A 20,884-nucleotide genomic window follows, 5' to 3' on the forward strand; every position below is an offset into this window, starting at 1 on the left:
CGACCACTCTTTCATTGAGCGGTTTCCCCCTCACAGCGACGCCGACACTCCGCGTCGACTCACTCGTTCATTCAACACGCAGAACACAGTACTACTACAGCCAACACAGTACACACAGCCTTTGCTTTAAGCTGAGACAAGAAACACATACATACACTCCGTATTTTGTATTCACCCGCCATTTAAAACACTCGTGACGTTTCACAAAAGGCAGCCAATAGCAGCACGGCTGTTATTAGGACAATGGAAAGCTCTCAGCCAATCGCAGGAATGTTCGCCGTGGCGGCAGCCAATGGACTGTGAGCCCTATTGAGAGTAATGCTAGAGGGTTGAGAGAGCAGACTACTGCGTAGGGCTATTACATCCACATACAGCCATTGCAGTACATTCACTATCCAGACAAGACAGTGGTAAGTGTCAGCTTGTAGACATTTCAAAGTGTGAGGTAAGTACAAAAATTGCGAGAAAAGGTTAGGAAACCATAGGGAATTGAAATTTACCTTGTAAAAAAGGCTATTTTAGTGCTGAGAGGATTTTTATGAAACGTTAAAAAATATGGTATTATCCCCTCAGAATAGAATAACCGCTTTTTATTTCATTTGTCTTGATGTACATCTTTAAAAAAACACGGAAAATATTCGGTTTTATTCGAGGATTGAAAATACCTAAAATGTGAAAAAATTAATTTATTCAGACTATTCGAAATGTAACGTTAAGCGGACAACTAGGTGACAGAATTGCGTACAAACAAGGTCTATGGACGGTGATAGTGCCAGCAAGCAGCCATTGCAGCGCTTTATAAGGGATGTCTGTCAGTGAACTATGAGAAATGATAAGAAAGAAAAAAAACAGACTAACGAAAAAATTAAAGCATAACGCCATTGTTATGTGTGTGGATTTATACGCTCGCTGATGTTGAAATGACAGAGATACGGGCGGAAAAAATCCCCTCAGAAGCTGCGCTTTACTGTAATGGCTGACTGTACTCGCATAGGAAACAAGGCAAAGCCATAGAGCCATAGACAGGCGCAGTTCGCTTCAACTTTTTCAAATCGTGTTTTCTACCCCGCCGAGCTCAAAGTTCGCGTTTTTCGAGGTGGAAAATAAAAATTCCATCTTCCGTCGTTCCAACCCTGGTATTTTGATATTTTTCCGTGCGTGAGAAGGGTGTTAAATTGAGAGTTGAAGTGAGGTAGGTAATGCGGTCGCGCTGCTCCCCCTTATTGCAAAGCAGTGTAATGGCTGAGCGCTGACACAAAGAGAAGGAGCCATATTCTCAGTGTTAGTGCATGAAGACAAGCGGCCATTGCGAGCCCAGTGCAACTCTGCACAGCACAGACCCAATGTATTACTATACACCAGGCGAATGCACTGGGCTTTTTGCGAAGGAAACAATTTTCGGTCAGGAAAACCGACCCGCGCCGTTTGTTTGTCGTGTCCAAAAGCGAGCAGGAAGGCGGGTGGAGACATTTTAGGGGGACTTTCTTTCATGAAGAAGGCTTTCTCACAAAATGGAAGAAGAAATATTGCCGTCGTTGTTGACCTCCTTTCCTTCAGCGAGACGAGAGTGTGCGCCATTGCTATTTCAACGGTACATAGAGAGAAATGGGCTCTTTTCTATAGAGAACAAGGCGAAAGTGAACTTGATTTTTGAGGATTTTTATGAGTTTTTCGATGTCGCGCGTACTTTGGCACATAAGATAACTTTAATTAACTTACTTATTTTCACAGTTTTAACCCTTTTTTTAACTTTGAAAAAATACGGCTTTGGAAAGCGAGCATTTATTACAACTTTGTAATGTTTCAGAAGTGCAGGCAAGACTTTATTTTTAAACGCAATATTGTGGAAGGGGTCATATTTACGTCATAAATCGTCAAATTTTCACGTCGCTATTTGAAAATATGCAAAATGCAAGAAAAAAATAACTAGTTAAAAGATGTTCATGTTATCACGTCAAAAGAACAATTTCTTTAGTCAGGTTTATTTTAAAGAGCACATTGCTGCAAATTTAAATAGGATATTTGACGAGTACTATATTTTAACACCCTTTTGATTTTTTGATCTAATGTAGAATTTGTTAAATTATGGATTAAATTAAAAAATTATGAATTTTAATTACTTTTTTTTTTTTTCTCAATTTAGGATATTTAGGCAAAGATGGGGAAGGATCCAACAAAACCAAGAGGCAAAATGTCCTCATACGCATACTTTGTCCAGACCTGCCGCGAGGAGCATAAGAAGAAACACCCTGAGGCAACGGTCAACTTCTCTGAGTTTTCCAAAAAGTGCTCTGAGCGATGGAAGGTCAGTCACACCTTTCATTTACATCGTGTTAATGCAATTTCCCTCTCTTCCCAACAATGATTTTTTTCTTCTCTTCCTCAGACTATGTCAGCCAAGGAAAAAGGGAAGTTTGAAGATATGGCCAAACTTGACAAGGCGCGTTATGAGAGGGAGATGAAGAACTACATTCCACCCAAAGGCGAGAAGAAAAAGAGGTTTAAAGACCCCAATGCTCCCAAGAGACCCCCGTAAGCATCTTGCTTGGTTATGAAGATGCGTTGACATTTGTGAAGCATTCAAAGTTGATAATTTTTTTTAATCCTCTGTTCAACCAAAGGTCTGCATTCTTCATTTTCTGCGCCGAATTCCGACCCAAGGTAAAAGAAGAAACCCCTGGTCTGTCTATTGGAGATGTGGCCAAGAAATTGGGTGAGATGTGGAACAAAACATCATCTGAGGAGAAGCAGCCATACGAGAAGAAGGCTGCCAAGCTGAAGGAGAAGTATGAGAAGGTGAGAAAAGATGCCACGCCCAGTCAGCATCAAAAAAATGAATAAATGTTATATTGCATTTGCTTTATGGATAATTTTTTTTTAAAATTAAATTGAATCAAACATTTAATTTTCCTTTTAGGACATTGCCGCCTATCGCTCTAAAGGCAAAGTGGGAGGAGCCACAGCCAAAGCCCCTTCCAAGCCGGACAAGGTTAATGATGATGATGACGACGACGATGATGAGGAGGAGGAAGATGACGATGATGATGACGACGAGGATGACGAGTAGATAAATAACGTTTAGAGCTTAGCTTGTTGTCTATAAAGCATTTAACCCCCCTGTACACTTTACTGAGGCCATAAAATGGGTAAATAAAATAAAAAAAATTGAGAAAAGCAAAAAAAAAAAAGAAATAAGGCTGTGTATATGATATGTTTTTAAGCTGTACAGTTTCTTTTTTTTCCTTTTTTGTATAGTTAACACTACAGAAGTGTCCTCTGTGTTCGTCCAAATGCCCCAACCCTTAATTTAGTTCTTAATTTCTTAAAGATGGTTCCAACACCACTATCCTTACCGGGTACAGTAAAAAAAAAAATGGGGGTTGTAAAATTGTCTTGGGGTCAGTGGAGTTTTAGATGTGCGCAGCACACAACCTAGTTTCATGTGAGGTTGTAGTTCATATCTTAATGTACTTTTGTTTGTTTACTCTTTTTTTTTTTTTTCAGATCAAATATTATCATCATTAGTACATCGCCGTATCAAAGTTATTTTACTGTATTTTGAATACCACTGTAATTGCAGAAATGATTAAAAAAAATGTAATTGTTTTGTTCTGGTATGCTTCTGACATCAATAAACTTTTTTTTAAATAAAGATTTTTTTTCATCTTTTCTTCATAGAATTGGAATACCATCTAATTGTGATAAAAATCTTAAAGGCATTTGGAACTCATTCTGTGGAATTTAAAATGTTAAGTGGATTTATCTAAAATAAATTTTAATGAACAATTAGATAAAGACTTTCTATTTAACTTGCAGCTTTTCTAACACTGCAAGTGAAAGGAGAGTTTTATGCATCTGTCATGTCTACTCCATGTCAAATATTACATTAGATTAATTATTTAGGTAAACACATTAACAGAAGAGCATCATGTACCAATATTAAATACCTTTTCTAATTTAAAGCTCTTTTATTACTCAAGACAAAGTGATTCCAAGCTCAGTTATCTTTTATATGTCTATATTGATTTTTATCATTTTGATTGGTTTATGTTTTTATTAGGGCAGTAGATTTGAATGTAAGGTTACAGTACTCCAGCCATTGAGTCCGTTTTGAGGCTCTCATGTTTTTCGTGACAAACACAGAGGCTTAAAAAGAACACATAAATGTATCACCAGATGAAAATCTCGATTAATCCGAGCCGCCTGCTGTTCATCTGGTTAAACTGCATATTACAGCGGTATACAGCGCCATCGTATGATTAGTTTGTGGAATTGTCATATGTTTATACATGGTTTATACATGGCATGACACTTCAATCAGATTATTATAGAGATCAGCAGCGCCATGATTTTCATTCCCTTATTTTTGAGCTTGTATTTCCAGTTTTGTATTGTATTCTGAGCCACACGGTTTGTTAATTACAAATTACATGACAAAAAAAAAAACTAAATTGTGTTTCTGAAAAGTCTGACTGTGGCTAGTTGTCTCACTTTTTACTCCAGTAAATATTTATCATGATTTCCCCCTGAATCTTGGCTACAAAAACAATAACATGACTAACATTTATGTAATTACCCATGAAAAAAAATACAAATTGAAACTAAAAGCAAAACCATATTGTTAACGTTACTTTATACCTCGTGTGAAAACTAGCCCCGGTCGTACTTTCAGTTCATCAAGGGTTTGAGTTGTGTTCGTCCAGGCCCCGCCCACAACACATGCACTCATTCTTCAGTCAGCGTCTTTTCGCGGCCATGGCAACATCAGTGGGTAACGGACTGTGGACCAGTCGAATGTAAAAGTGCCTCGAATAAAGGTAAGACATTTACGCATTTCCCTGCAAACGTAGATTTAAATGTAGAATATATCTGTCATATCGCATGTTCTTAGAAGGATTCATAAACTAACAAGTGGACTTCATATTTTGTTTTCTTGTAAATCCTTTTTGTTACCGCTGGCCTAAATCTTAAGCGTCCTGCACTGTTGCCTTATGGGTAATGTAGTTCCTTATTTCAGTTTTCGCTATTTGTCTGCACTCTAAGGCAAACGGGAAAAGAACTACAATTCCCTTGCAAAGGAATATGTAAAAGCGGTGACGTTTGTGCTGTTTTTACATACAAGCACGGCTTGATCAATTTGATTTTATAGGAAGAATGATTGAATGGAGTCATTCATGGTCGATTGTCAGGATAATTCGTTTTTAAGAAATAGATCACTCAATCAATTTGTGGTGTCTCGAACGGTATTTATTATGTGCTTCACGTCAAGTGTCCGACAAAAGAAATTATCTTATTTTTGACAGTCACTGTGTGGGCAGGGCAAAGGTTAATAAACCAAAGTTTAGTACAGCAGTTGTAGTAACTGCAGCTTTGCAGCCGAACGTGTAGAGAAATCCTGTGATTGTTGTCAGAGTGAATCCACACTCACGGTGGTGTCAGGTAAAATGGACCAGATAAGATTTGGTTGATTAAGTCATTCTAGATTCAGTCATTGCATTTTAAACAGCTGCAATGCTATTACTTAATATTTATAATCTGATTTGATTAATTCGACTTTTTTTTTTACAGATGGCAAAAAAACATTTTACAGAGGTCGAATGGGAAAAAAACTATGAATGCACTAACATTGCAACCTTCAATATAAGATTTGTATATTAATAATAAACTATTGGGCATCTAAAACTAAGGCATCATGATTGATGATTTTTTTCTTTCTTTCTGAATAACCTAATAATTTAAAAAGACTGTTTAGTTGTTGGCCCATTTTATCTACTACCATCAGCTTATGTCAATATTTATATTTATATTGTATGAATGATGCATCCATATGTGCCAATATACACACACTTACACTTGCATACACTCAATGTTTTATTGTTAACTATTATCAGTAAAAATATTTTTTTTACCACAAAAACTAAAATTTTACAGAAATTAAAATGATTAAAAGCACTTCTACATATAAATGTTCGCACAATCTACATGAAAGAGGTTCATACAGAATAGTCACAATGTATTAAATGAGCTTGTTTTTTTTTTTGTTTTTTTTACTTTTTTTATTCTAACGCCCACAAATTCAACTCATTCTATCTGATGGTTTTGCTGTACAGATTCCCTGGAGTATTTTACTCAAACAAAATGGTTTTGACACAGAGGTTGACTTCTGACATAACAGTTCTCTAGATAGCTTTTGGGTTGTATTTTGTTAAATATTTTAAACAAAATAATTGAAGAGACCTGACTTTACACTCAGTGAGTCTGGAAATGTGCAGAGACATTTTAGTGCTCCTCTTGATGATTTGCCAGAAAGTGATGTTTTACCTGACTTCACCCCTCTTCTGTTTATAAATGTTTTATTTAGCTCTGCATCATCTTATCATGCTCTCTGTTCTTTGACATGTTTAGGACTCATGGCCTTCAATCAACCGCACTCAAACCAGCTTCTGTAATGACGCTGTAAACTCAGGTCGCATCGAAGCAACATTCAGTTTGATTTCTAATCATGAATCTAACTGAGATTTGCGACAACGCTAAGAAAGGAAGAGAATATGCACTATTGGGGAACTATGATTCATCCATGGTGTACTACCAAGGTGTTATACAGCAGATCCATAAGCACTGTCTGTCCCTCAGAGATCCTGCCCTGAAAGTCAAATGGCAACAAGTAAGGCTCTGATTTAATGTGTTCATGACGATTTATATTAGTTTGAACAGGTATTAGCCAAAAAATATAGTGATGTTGGTACAGTATATGTAATCTGAAGGACTCAATCCACTGTGGTTGCCCCCCCTCTCTGAGCCCAGGTTCGGCAGGAACTGGCAGAGGAATATGAGCAGGTGAAAAGCATTGTAAACACCCTGGAGAGTTTCAAGGTGGACAAACCAGTTGATTTCCCCAACCCTTTGCCTGAAGAGAGCCCAAGGGACCCTGATGTCTGGCCTCCCCCAACCCCAGCGGAGCACAGGTAGCATAGGCAGCTGATTACATAAACCCCTGTGGAGTTCTGTCAGCTGCAGAGCATGCCACACGTCTCCTATCTTCATGCTGTCACTGCCATGTTCACTCATGCGCTGTTTTGTTTGCACTTTTATGAGCATAAAAAAAATTCAACTGAGATATAAACTGAACAAATTTCACATATATGTGACAAACAGAAATGGAATATTGAGACCCTGAACAGGGTTAATATCAAAAGTAGCAGGCAGTATCTGGTGTGTCCAGCAGCTGCTTTAATTGTTAGTTCACCCAAAAATAAAATTTTCTCTCATTAATTACTAGGGGTGTGATGAGACGAGACTCTAAATTGAGTTCACGAGACGAGACGAGACAAGATGGCGAAATACATGACTAGAAAAAATATTCTGCAGATGTATTTGAAATGTTTTAACTAATCATCTTATGCCATTTCAGTTCTACTTTCTGAGTATGAATTATCATATGCAGTGAAAGACAACAATACTCAAGCACTGTAAAAGGTTTTGCTACTAACTCGACTGACTTCTCTTCTGTATGATTTATGAGCTTCTACAACTTTTGACCTCCTAACTGAACTCCTTTTCACAAACTGATCATAGAAATAAAACAGTATAAATAAAAAATGGTAACACTTTACAATAAGGTCTCATTTATTAACATTAATGTATTAACCAACATCAACTAACAATGAGCAATATATGTGCTACAGTATTTATTAATCTTTGTTTATGTTAGTTAATAAAAACAGTCATTTATTGTTAGTTCATGATAGTTCACAGTGCATAAACTAATGCTAACAAATGAAACCTTACTGTTTGTGCTTAATAAGATTAAGAGAAAACTGTGACTCATTTTTATGGTAACACTTTACAATAAGTGCAACCATAATCGCACCCTCTCAATATTCAAAGTGCAAATAAGACCAATTTTTCTTTGATCCAGAGCTAAGAGATGGTTACAACTGCACTGCCCAGCCTAAAACAGCTTTCATATTGAGAGATATCTGCATTCATTAGGGAGCCGCGTTCAAAATCGTGGAGTATTGAAATCACGTTTGAATGCACGTTTGAATGCACGTTTGAATGCGAGCTCGCATTTACTTTCACTTTCGTGATCGTGCATACTCTGTAAATATGGAGCGGGGGCGACCGTTATCCAACTGAATTAAATGTTTTTTATTTAAATACAAAGCAAAACGATAGTCGAGGCATAATTTAAACGTAGCTGTGGCATATTCTTTCCTAATCATCCTAACACTCTGTCATGGCAATATCACGAGACTACTTTTCACCTCGACGAGAAAACTCGTAACAGTTTAGTCTTGTGAGATCTCGTGAAACGAGATCTCATCACACCCCTATTAATTACTCACCCTCATGTCATTCCACACCCCTAAGACCTTCGTTCATGAGCTGGCATTCTGACAAAGAACCTGAAGCGCTGCACTGTTTACAACATGAACAGCATAAGAGACTGACAGTAAAGAGAAGCAATTGTTGAATAAAGTGTGCACAAAATGTTTTCTTGTCGCTTTATAACTTAAATTTGAACCACTGTAGTAACATAGACTATTTTAACAATGTCTTTAATACCTTTCTGGGCCTTGAAATTGATTATGACATTGCTGTGTATAGGGAGGTCAGAAAGCTCTCAGATTTCATAAAAAATAACTTAATTTGTGTTCCGAAGATGAATGAAGGTCTGATGGGTGTGAAGCGACATGAGGGTGAGTAATTAATGACAGAAATGTAATTTTTGGGTGAACTAACCCTTTAAGTGCTACAGTATATCTCATCCTCATGGACTGCAACAGATTTGCCACTCTTCCACTTGCAAGTTCTCGAACACGTCTGGAGGTACATGTGGTTACTAGGGCTGCAACTAATTTTGACACCATTTTCTTTAAGAGCTGCTGTGCAGCCAAAAATGATATACTAGTTATCACTGTAAAGCTGCTTTGACACAATCTGCATTGTAAAAAGCGCTATATAAATAAATGTAAGGTGACTTGACTAATGATTATTTTGGTAACCGATTTGTTGGCCGATTATTTCTTCAATTAATCGGATTAAAAAAAAAACACCTAATTTTCTTTTTTCTTTTTCTCCACTCAAAATGGACTAACACAAATTTAGTGAATCTGTTTTTGCAAATGTGGTCACATGGACCTGATGCCTGATGATATCACTCTGTCTGATCATAGGGGACCTGCCCAAGTGAAGAAGCCGGTCACTGTATCAAAGCCTCAAAGGAAAGAGTCACCTGGGATGCAGCATCGTGGACCTGTGGGGAGGGGTCAGCCGAATGTCAAATCAGATAGACCGAACACCCGTGACGGCCGTGGAAATAAAGCTAAGGAGGAAAAAGTAAATTACTCATGCTATTAAAACAAATGTACAAGATGAGGAAAACATGTCTGAGTCAGATTTGGAACTATGCTTGATTTAATTTCAGCTTAGGCCATATAAGTTTTCCAGGTACCTATTATCATGTGTCCTATCTGTCTGTGTTGTCAGAGTAAGAAGAATGCCCAGGAGGGTGTTGGTGATGTGGAACAGAGGAAGTTTGATGGCACTGGCTATGACAGCGATCTGGTGGATGCACTGGAGAGAGATATTGTGTCCCGGAATCTCAATATCCACTGGTATTGTGCCATTTTACTACTAGCTTTACTTTTCAAGTATTTATGATTAAATGGTGTATATATACGTATTAAAGGGTTAGTTCACCCAAAAAAGAAAATTCTATCATTAATTACTCACCCTCATGTCGTTCCACACCCATAAGACCATGGTTCATCTTCAGAACGTAAATGAAGATGTTTTTGATGAAATCCGAGAGGTATCTGATTCGTCTGTACAAAAGAAAGGTACTAAAGGAAATGTTAAAGGTGCCATCGAACGTTTTTTACAGGATGTAATATAAGTCTAAGGTGTCCCCTTAATGTGTCTGAAGTTTCAGCTCAAAATACCCATAGATTTTTTTTAATCAATTTTTTTAACTGCCTATTTTGGGGCATCATTAGAAATGCGCCAATTCATGTTGCGGCCCCTTTAATTGCTCGTGCTCCCCACCCACGGAGCTCGTGCTTGCCTTAAACAGTGCATAAACAAAGTTTACACTGCTAATATAACCCTCAAAATGGATCTTTACAAAGTGTTCGTCATGCATATGGCATGCATACGTCGGATTATGTGAGTATTGTATTTATTTGGATGTTTACATTTAATTCTGAATGAATTTGAGGCTGTGATCCGTGGCTAACGGCTAATGCTACACTGTTGGAGAGATTTATAAAGAATGAAGTTGTGTTTATGAATTATTCCATGAATACAGTAAGAAACGATGGTAACTTTAACCACATTTAACAGTACATTAGCAACATGCTAACAAAACATTTAGAAAGACAGTTTACAAATATCACTAAAAATATCTTGATATCATGGATCATGTCAGTTATTTTTGCTCCATCTGCCAATTTTCGCTGTGGTTCTTGCTTGCTTACCTAGTCTGATGATTCAGCTGTGCACATCCAGACGTTCTGCCCTTGTCTAATGCTTGAACATGAGCTGGCATGTGCAAATATTAGGGGCGTACACCCCGACTGTTACATAACAGATGGTGTTATGTTGAGATTCGCCTGTTCCTCTGAGGTCTTTTAAACAAATGAGATTTATATAAGAAGGAGGAAACAATGGAGCTTGAGACTCACTGTATGTCATTTCCATGTACTGAACTCTTGTTATTCAACTATGCCAATATAAATTAAATGTTTTATTCTAGGGCACCTTTAAAATATTCCATGTGACTGCAGTGGTTCAACCTTAATTTTATGAGGATAATTTTGTCGCCAAAACAAAAATAACTACTTCATTCAGCAATATCTTCTCTTACATTATTTATGTTCAGTGCTTCCAGGATTTATGTCAGAACACCAGCTCAGTATTTGCTGACGCTGTTCACAGCCAGCTGAACGTAAACAGCAATGTCTTAAGTACCTTTCTGGACCTTGAAAGTGGTGGTTGAATTGCTGTCTATGGAGGCGTCAGATACCTCTCAGATTTGTGTTCTGAAGATGAACGAAGGTCTTACAGGTGTGGAACAACATGAGGGTGAATTATAAATGACAGAATTTTCATTTTTGGGTGAACTAAAAAATTTGTTCCCTCATTTCACTAAACTGTGGCCATGTTATACTAATTTGGCTCTCAAATAATTGCGATTAGACCAAATAACCACGACAGTCCTACCCATAACTGTTAAACACTAAATACTGAAGTACAACATGTGTCAATATGTCAGTGCACTTTAGGGCATTAGCAGAATCGGAACGCCTGTCATTCATAAAATTTAACAAATCTTTCACCCTTGTATGTTCATTCATTAAAGAGATAGTTCGCCTTAAAAATGAAAATTCTATCATCATTTACTCACCCTCATTTCTTTGCAAACCAATAAGACTCGTTTGTCTTTGAAACACAAATGAAGATATTTTAATGAAATAAGAGATTTCTGTCCCTCCACTGACAGTCTATGTAACTACCACTTTGACACTTTAAAATGTTCATAAAGATTATAAAACCAATCTATATGAATTGAAAAGTTTAGTCCAAATTTTCTGAAAAGACACAATCAATTTATATGATGGACAGATTGAATTTAGGCTTTTATTCACATATAAACATTCATCAATCCACACATCAGATATGGTAAACAGAAGCTCAAGCATGTTTGCTTGACATGCAAGAACCAGTAAGGTTCATTCTCGTGTGTTAAGCAGCAGGTTTGAGCTTCTGCAAGAACCAATGACGTTTATTCTTGCGTGTCAAGCCTAAATTTAATCTGTTCATCATATAAAGGGATCGAGTCTCTTCAGAAGATTGAGTAAATTGCTTGATTCATATCGATAATTTTTACATATCTTTATGCAGTGGCAGTTGCGTGGACTGTCAATGGAGGGACAGAAATCTCTCAGATTTCATTTAAAATATCTTCATTATTGTTTCAAAGATGAACGATAGGGTTTGGAATGACAATTTTTGGATGAACTAACCCTATACATAGTTTGGCTAGTTTGATTATTCTCTCAGCATCCAAAAAAAGTTTGCACTTTCAGTTCGCTTTAACATATTTTTATAAAAATCCATTCAGCACATTTTCTATCAAAAGTAGCCCAGAAAATGTGACTAAAGTTCCTACTGCACCTAGGCACTGGCTGTATAAATAGCAATGCTGTAAGTTTAGTTTTCATACTTCACCAGTGTAGTTGTTGTGTGTTGAGTCAGCGACAGCTGTCAGTCACAGTGGCAGTTAGTGATTCAGTGCTGGACGGTGATTCAGGCAAGCTGTCATGTGTTACTGTTCCTGCAGGGATGACATAGCAGATCTGGAAGATGCCAAAAAGCTGCTGAGAGAGGCAGTGGTCCTGCCTATGTGGATGCCAGACTTCTTCAAGGGGATCCGCCGCCCGTGGAAGGTTAATATGTTAGATGACACCTGATGCCAGAGTTTGACATCTGAGCATACACGCATATGGGTGCCTAGTCTGTCATAATATGTATTTGCCAACATTTATGTGTCCATTTCTTTTTATCATAGTTTTTACTCCACCAGAGGGCGCTGTTATACTAGTTTATTATGTAGGACAGAAAGCATATTTTTCAACACAAGCTCTCAGTATCATTCATCACAATGAGTATGGCTGATATATTTCTATTTCAGTTTGTTTTTTTACATGCCATCTGGTCTATTGAAGTGTTTTTTTCCCCCACAAACCATCAACTGCATCTTTGTTTTTTTAATTTCGTGCCCATGTGAAGATGATACCAATGCATGTTGTTCTTAAACAATCAGGGGGTGCTGATGGTGGGGCCACCAGGTACAGGGAAGACCATGCTGGCTAAAGCAGTTGCGACCGAATGTGGTACAACATTTTTCAATGTGTCATCCTCCACGCTGACCTCAAAGTACAGGGGAGAGTCTGAGAAACTGGTGCGGCTCCTCTTTGAAATGGTGAGAGATCTCCAAGGAATCAATGTAGACGCTACGATATTGTTTGTCCATTAATTGGTTTTGGATGGGAGGAAAACTAAAATCAGCTAAACACAGAATATTAAGAGTACTCTCTGAACAACATCAAAAACCGAAACAGCGTTTACAAACAAAATGTACATGGAAAGACGGTAGAGACCTGTATATTCTAACATGGGGACCAATTATTTCAAATGCATGTTCGAAGTGAATTTATTTACTGTGTCATGATATCTTTTGCATTATTTACAGGTACTTTTATAGGTATTTAGATAACAGTATTCTTTCATAAAAGCAAAAGATGTTGAGTTGACATTAATGGCCAACATGCTTTATGTTTTAATAAAGAAAAAGGTAGTCAGTTGGTTAGTTAGAGAAAAAAAAATCCCTCATAAAAGGTAAAACACTTGTGAAATCAGTGGTGATTTGACTTAAATGGGTAATATGCTGTTTTTGTTTCAGTGAAAAGTTAGTCAGTTAGCTAGGTAGTTAGTTGGTTAGCAAGAAAGGTATTTAGTTAAAAAAAAAAATTCATAAAAGGTAATAAAATACCCCTGATAAGCAATGTTGATTTGACATTAATGGTAAACCTTTTTATAGGAAAGTAATTAGTTCATAATATGTTTTATAAACATCTTTATAAAAGGTAAAAAAAAAAGAAAGACTCCTGAAAATTGGTGTTGATTTGAAATTATAGGCAAAATACTTTGTTTTTATGGGGAAAAAGCTAGTTATATAGTTAGTCATTTAGTTAGCTAACCAGGTAGTTGGTTAGAGAAAAAGTGCCCTCATAAAAGGTAAAAAAACCTCCTGAAAATCAGTGTCGATATGACATAAATGGACAATACACTGTTTTTTAGTTAGTTAGTTAGTTACGTTGTTAGTCGGTTAGTTACTTAGCCAGGTAGTTAGAAAATACATGCCCTCATAAAAGGTAAAATAGTTAGCAATGTTGTTGAAACACTGTGTTTACATAGTGAAAAAAGTTAATTAGTTAGAGAAAAAAAATATGCCTTTACTAAAGATTAAATCAATTTCAGGGGTCAATATTATTATTTTTTAATTCTGATTGTGACCTACTTTACAAAAAAAACTTCCTGAAATTAATTACAATACAAGATCTGATAAACTAAAAATGTTGGTCATGTTATAGGCTTATTTTTTGTTTTAACAGGCTCGTTTTTATGCTCCTACAACAATTTTTATTGATGAGATCGACTCTATGTGCGGGAGGCGGGGCACATCAGATGAACATGAGGCCAGTCGTAGAGTGAAGTCAGAATTACTCGTGCAGATGGATGGTGAGTTTTGTGTAGTAAGTGACCCTGCTATGATACTACAATGAATGATGCCGCCTTATTTTAATGCCCACCCGTGTAATGGCATCAGGTGTAGGAGGTGCTCAAGAGAGTGACGATCCCTCTAAAATGGTAATGGTCCTGGCTGCCACTAACTTCCCCTGGGACATTGATGAGGCTCTAAGGAGACGACTGGAGAAGAGGATCTACATTCCACTGCCCACTGGTAATCTAACACCCTCACACACAAACGCCCATCAACAGGACAACATACTCCAGGCAGTCACGGCTCCTCTGATTTCTCCATGCATCTCACCCACTCATAAATGAACCAGCCTGACTAATTTCTATCCATTCACAATGTGTTGAATAGTTCAGTTAGTTAGTCATTACTCATGAGCTTTCATTGTCTGATGCAACTCTTTTGTTATAGTTAAAGGGCCTGAATTTTAGAATTTAATTTGGTTGGGAGACAAAAATATGTCATATTTTAAAAAGGTCATATTTCTCCCTGAAACCAAATGGACAAAATTAGAAATTGTATAAATAAAATAAAGCTTATTTTTAGAATCATTTAAGATTTTTGAAAATGTGTCATTTTTCATGACACTTAAGCACATTTTGAAATATGAATAATTACATTTTTCATTGCTGATTTAAAATAACTTAAATGTTATAACATTTTATTTGAAGGGTACATATTATGCAAAATTAACTTTTATAAGGTGTTTGAACATTGATGTGTGTCCGCAGTGTGTGCGAACAACCAGTCTATAATGATCATTTTTTATAATTCCCATAAATCAAAAGCTGTCTCTTCAGACAAGCTGATTGACATTCCCACCTACGATGAAATCATCATGAGGAGAGGCCCCGCCCATGACTGGTGACGATCTGCCCTATTAGCACACAGTTCTGAGTGAAAAGCACAGAGTCAACATATAAGCCTTATTCCAACATGGCTTAACACTGCTACTGACAGTTTCAGTGTGTGAGATTGTCCTGTTTTGTTGTTGCCAGTGTTCTGGCAATCTGTCCTACGCCGGTATGCCAGAACATGAGCTCTTGAAGCTCCTCACTGTTCTTGAAAGGGGGCTGAAAGCACCAGCTCATTTGCATTTAAAAGAACACACACAAAAATGGTTCTTGTTGCTCACCCCAAAAAAATGGCAATTTTAACATTCTATAGAAAATTATCTGTGTGTTGTTTTGAGGTAAAAAATTCACATAGACACTCTGGGGACATCAGAGACTTATTTTACATCATGTAAAAAAGGGCATAATAATATATATCTATATATATACATCTCAACAAAAAACATGTTCTATGTAATGTCAATGTAAACGAAAAATGATATTAAAGGGTTGGTTCACCCAAAAATGAGAATTCTGTCATTAATTACTCACCCTCATGTTGTTCCAAACCCCTAAGACTTTCGTTCATCTTCAGAACCCAAATTAAGATATTTTTGATTACATCTGAGAGCTTTCTGTCCCTCCATTGACTGCCTTCGCAGCTGAAATTTTGACACTTCCGAACCAGCTTGACATGCTAAAACAAACCTCTTGTGTGAAGCTCAAACGTGTTGCATAACACAGAATTAATCTCATTGGTTCTTGAAGCTCAAACGCGCTGTTTAACCCGAGAATGAACCTCGTTGGTTTTTGCTTGTCAAGCAAACATATTTAAGCTTCCATTTACCACAACTGATGTTTGAGTTGATGAGTGTTCATAAAGAGATCGTAAAACTAATCCATAAGAATTGTGTGGTTTAGTCCAAATTTTCTGAAGAGACAAGATCGCTTTATATGTTGAATTTAGGCTTATATTCACACATATACATGGGGGTGAGTAATTAATGACAACATTTTCATTTTTAGTTGAACTAACCCTTTGGCATATTGCATACACTAATTAAAAATGTGCGTCAAATAAATTTTGTATACTTAAAGGGATGGTTCACCCAAAAATGAAAATTCTGAAAATTAACCACTCGTCCTCATGTCGTTCTAAACCTGTGAGACTATAGTTCATCTTCAGAACACAAATTAAGATATTTTTGATAAAATCTGAGCACTTTCTGCTTCTGCATAGACAGCTACGCAACTACCAATTTGATGCTTCAAAACTAATCCATATGAATTGGGCAGTTTAGTTAAAATTTTCTGAAGAGACACAATCTCTTTATATGATAAACAGATTTATTTTAGGCTTTTATTCAAACGTAAACATTGATTGGCAAACATAAACAGAAGCTCATCCGAACCAGCTTGACATGCTAAAACAAGCTCAAACGTGTTGCGTAACACGAGAATGAACCTCGTTGGTTTTTGCACGTTAAGCAAACATGTTTAAGCTTCCATTTACCACAACTGATGTTTGAGTTGATGAGTGTTAATATGTGAATATAAGCCTAAATTTAATCTGTTCATCATATAAACTATCTCTTCATTAAGATCTTATGAACTTTTTGAAGCGTCAAAGTGGTAGTTGCATAGCTGTCTAGGAAGGAACAGAAATCTCTCCGATTTCAACAAAAAGATTCTCATTTGTGGTGCGAAGATCAATGAAGGTCTTACTGGTTTGGAACGACATGAGGTTGAGTAATTAATGAGAGAATTTTCATTTTTGGGTGAACTAACCCTTTAACATTAAACCATTTGTGTCTCGATCTGCTTGTTAAGTCTGATGTTACCGTTTCCAGGTACAAAAGCTCTATATTTTCAAATGCAAAGGATTAAGGCTCAAGAAAAATGGCATCTTGCATCACTGATGCCAAACCTTTCATATTATTTATCTGAGTAACGTGAATGAGATTTGAGAGCATGAGGGATAATGTTTTGACAATCACATAGCTATATAAAAATCTCATCACAATCACATATCACTAATAAACAACTTAATAGAAGTAAACAAAGTGCATTCATTTGTTTTGTAAAAACTTGGCTTTCATCAAACCATTACTGAACTCCACAGCTAAAGGAAGGGCAGAACTGTTAAGGATCAACCTAAGGGAAGTTGAAGTGGCATCTGACGTGGATCTCACCCTCATCGCTGAGAAAATTGAGGGTTATTCAGGAGCTGACATCACCAACGTCTGCAGGTACAGTATGTTTTCAGGATTACAGATAACACCTTGTCCTAACTGAATGTGATGTGACAGGTTTCAAGCATCAAGTCATTTTCTGCCCTTGCTAAAAATGTAATGCAGTGCAAAGCGACAAAATCACAGCCAAAAAGAACAGGCTCAAGCTCAAACAGTGGCTGCCTGGGGCCCATTAGTATATTTCACATTAATTTTCACTTCAGCGTTGCAGAAAATTCCTGAATATAAGTTATCTTGAACCAAACCAACCAGCTCTAGCTGCTTCAGCTAAAAGGACAAAGTGTTTAAGAGGGACTCATTTCATAAATCATTGAAAATGATTTCATCAATTCAGTCAGAATTGATCAGTCAGAATTCAGAGTTTATGTTTTGTATTTGCATATTAAAGGCACCTAGATTCAAAAATTGAATTTATGTCAGCATAGTTGAATAACAAGAGTTCAGTACATGAAAAAGACATACAGTGAGTCTCAAACACCATTGTTTCCTCCTTTATATAAATCTCATTTGTTTAAACAACCTCCAAAGAACAGGCGAATCTCAACATAACACCGACTGTTACGTAACAGTCGGGATCATTAATATGTACGCCCCCAATATTTGCATATGCCAGCTCATGTTCAATGCATTACACAAGGGCAGAACATCTGGATCTGTGCACAGCTGAATCATCAGACTAGGTAAGCAAGCAAGGACAATAGCGAAAAATGGCAGATGGAGCAATAATAACTGACATGATCCATGATTACATGATATTTTTAGTGATATTTGTAAATTGTCTTTCTAAGACACTTCTAAGACAACTTAGACTTATACTACATCTTTTGAAAAGGCACCTCTAGGGCACCTTTAAGATGGGATGAAAGACGGTAATATTAAAATCACTTAAACACTTAAAGAGGACCTTTTATAAAATTTTGGGGCTACTAGAATAGGTTTTCATGCTTGAATGTTAAAAAAACACCTAATTGTTTGCATATTTTACTTTGTTGCAGCACCTCTCTTCCCAGTCTGTCAGTAACGCACTGTTTAGTTCCTATGAAAGCCCCTCCTTCTGAAAAGCGCAATGTGCTCTGATTAGGGGCGGGAATCAAAGGGTACCTCACGATATGATTCGATACATGGCTCATGATACCGATAATATCACGATACAGCAATTCTGCGATAATCAATATAGACAATCCTATAATGATACATATCTGTCTAACTATGAAAACAAAATGCCCTTGAAAAGGTTAAGTGTAAAGGTTAAGACTTTGGCTGGGGCATCTATTATTTTACTCACACTGCTGTCCACCATCCCGTTAAAAACCTCTTTTTCTTAAGCTAGTTAAGTTATGTTCACGTTTCCCTTATGTGCTTCGAATGTGTTTCGGAAATGTCATGCCCCTTTTCCATAACTGCAAGTTTCAACACACTACTAACTCAGCCAGGCCCTGCCCCTTATTTAAATGAGGAATATTGTAACTTTTCCGTTTCTGGATGAACACTCAAGACTACAGTCAAGGTGTTTCAGGGATTTCAGAAAGTGCTTACTGATATAGAGAATAACTCCATTTTAAGTGGACCTTTTTCTTGCTCAAACAGCAACATTACACACTAAAGAAAGCTGAAAACGTAAAAAAGCATAATAGGTCCTCTTTAAATAAAGCTGTATGCTTTAAATATGTAAATTTATTGTGTGAATTTGACTGACAGATCTATGTTTGCGCTCTCAGAGATGCATCAATGATGGCGATGCGAAGGAGGATCCAGGGTCTGAGTCCAGAGGAGATCCGTGCTCTTTCTAAAGATGAGCTGCAGATGCCAGTCACCATGGCGGACTTTGAGCTTGCACTCAAAAAGATCTCAAAATCCGTCTCGGCTGCAGACCTGGAGAAGTACGAGTCCTGGATGTCCGAGTTTGGGTCTGTATAAAAACAAACGACAGCTACAAGACACAAGTGTGAACGTGGGAGAACACACTGTGGACTAATACTTGAAAAAAGGCACGGTTTTATGTTTCAACAAATTTTTCATATTCAAATATGCTACTGAAAACTAGTCAAACCATTGTTCAGTTGTGTTTGGACCGAGAAGAGTTGCACCTTCAAATGTCATAAATGCACTACCGGTCTGTGTATGGCACTGAGCCACCTTTTATTTGTTTCTAGCATCTCAGTTTCAAGTCATTTCTAACTTCATTCTCTGCTAACAGATGGAAATCACCTGAGTTGCTAATGTCTGTTTTAAGTTTCAAAAGCCGAAAAGCTTGTAAAAATTAATCCTTGACAAGGGAGAACGGCATAATTCTGGTACTGTACTGAATGTTTTTTAATGTTTAATGGTGTGTAGATACTCATAGGTACTGTGTTCTTTTATTTGTTTTACTTGATAGTTCTAATAAAATTAACATTTATTGTCTACCTATTCCGTTTATTTACTTTCTCAATACACGTTTTAATTATAGACCTTAGAGAAACAAGCGCACAGCCATCTTTAGAATTTTGTGTTTGAACCTCAATTTTTATTGTAAAGTAATTATGAGCATTGTAATGTTAGAAGCGGATGTCATAACAAATGTCAGTAGACTGGGAAGATTTTAAAATGAGCAGTTCATTCATAAATCTGTAAGATCTTACCTTCGTGCTGTGGAAATACAAACTGGAAGACAGAAACCAACGAGCCGGAGCTACACAAGGTCTATAGCACTGAAAAAAATGGCATAGAGTTTACTTTGAAATAATTTTCACAGTACATTTCACAAATAAAATAATTGAATTAAATGTAACATTTTGAAGTAGAAAGACTGAAATAGTATTTTCTTGTAAAATGTCCTTTGTTTTATTCATAACTTCAAAAACATTTTTACAGCGTGTCCATGATTTATCAGTGCATGTTATGTAAAAGAGAAATTTGTGTCTTCATAATCATTCATCAAAACACAATAGCTTGCTCTGGCTCTGAAACGACTTTAATTTTGTCTGATTTTACCAAGACTGTGCAGGCTATTCGATAATATTAACCAATTAATTCAAGCTCTATCCCTTTTTTGATCTAATACATTTTTGGTGGATAAATGTCCCGCCCTAGTTTTTCTCACTGAGAAATATACGTTACATTGCAAACCATTTTAGTTTTGCACTTTAAAGTCGCCATAAAACAAAAGTGCGATATTCTTTACTTCCCTGTTGTGATGTATATCCGAGTGAAATGGCAAGAAAAATGTAGGCAAGGACTTGATTTCATCCATCGGGAACTGATTGGCTCATAGGATTATTGTGGATTGCTATTTTACAGGAATTTAAAAAAAATGTCCATGGAAAAATTATTTATAATAAATACTGCAATATTACATAAATAACATACAGAATCACTTTGGAACCAAACAACTTTCTGTTTTCCAAAGCAGTGAATCAACATGACCAACTTGAACCTGTCACGAAATGTTTCGTCCTCATGCCAGATTCCAGAGCGCATGGATTCCTATTGAA

At 36.7% G+C, this 20,884-nt stretch overlaps 2 protein-coding genes across 3 annotated transcripts; both read left to right on the top strand.

The window, feature by feature from the left end:
- The first annotated feature begins 308 nt into the window (after positions 1 to 308).
- Positions 309 to 3,652, top strand: hmgb1a (high mobility group box 1a). 2 transcript variants are annotated; one of them, XM_067397692.1, is made up of 5 exons: positions 309 to 410; positions 2,144 to 2,305; positions 2,387 to 2,532; positions 2,622 to 2,796; positions 2,918 to 3,652. In XM_067397692.1, exons 2-5 carry the CDS (start codon positions 2,159 to 2,161, stop codon positions 3,065 to 3,067), a joined length of 618 nt encoding a protein of 205 aa, XP_067253793.1. In that variant the 5' UTR covers positions 309 to 410; positions 2,144 to 2,158; the 3' UTR covers positions 3,068 to 3,652. The 2 variants fall into 2 exon arrangements, with proteins under 2 accessions (XP_067253793.1, XP_067253794.1); XM_067397693.1 differs by having other exon boundaries at positions 381 to 445.
- Positions 3,653 to 4,714: 1,062 nt separating this feature from the next.
- katnal1 (katanin p60 subunit A-like 1) lies at positions 4,715 to 19,870 on the top strand. The gene is made up of 11 exons (XM_067399150.1): positions 4,715 to 4,817; positions 6,406 to 6,664; positions 6,805 to 6,965; positions 9,180 to 9,342; positions 9,493 to 9,620; positions 12,347 to 12,452; positions 12,830 to 12,988; positions 14,181 to 14,307; positions 14,396 to 14,530; positions 17,282 to 17,408; positions 19,130 to 19,870. Exons 2-11 carry the CDS (start codon positions 6,503 to 6,505, stop codon positions 19,326 to 19,328), a joined length of 1,467 nt encoding a protein of 488 aa, XP_067255251.1. The 5' UTR covers positions 4,715 to 4,817; positions 6,406 to 6,502; the 3' UTR covers positions 19,329 to 19,870.
- The last annotated feature ends 1,014 nt before the right edge of the window (positions 19,871 to 20,884 follow it).

This window comes from Chanodichthys erythropterus, chromosome 10, assembly GCF_024489055.1.
Source record: "Chanodichthys erythropterus isolate Z2021 chromosome 10, ASM2448905v1, whole genome shotgun sequence".
NCBI lineage: Eukaryota > Metazoa > Chordata > Actinopteri > Cypriniformes > Xenocyprididae > Chanodichthys > Chanodichthys erythropterus.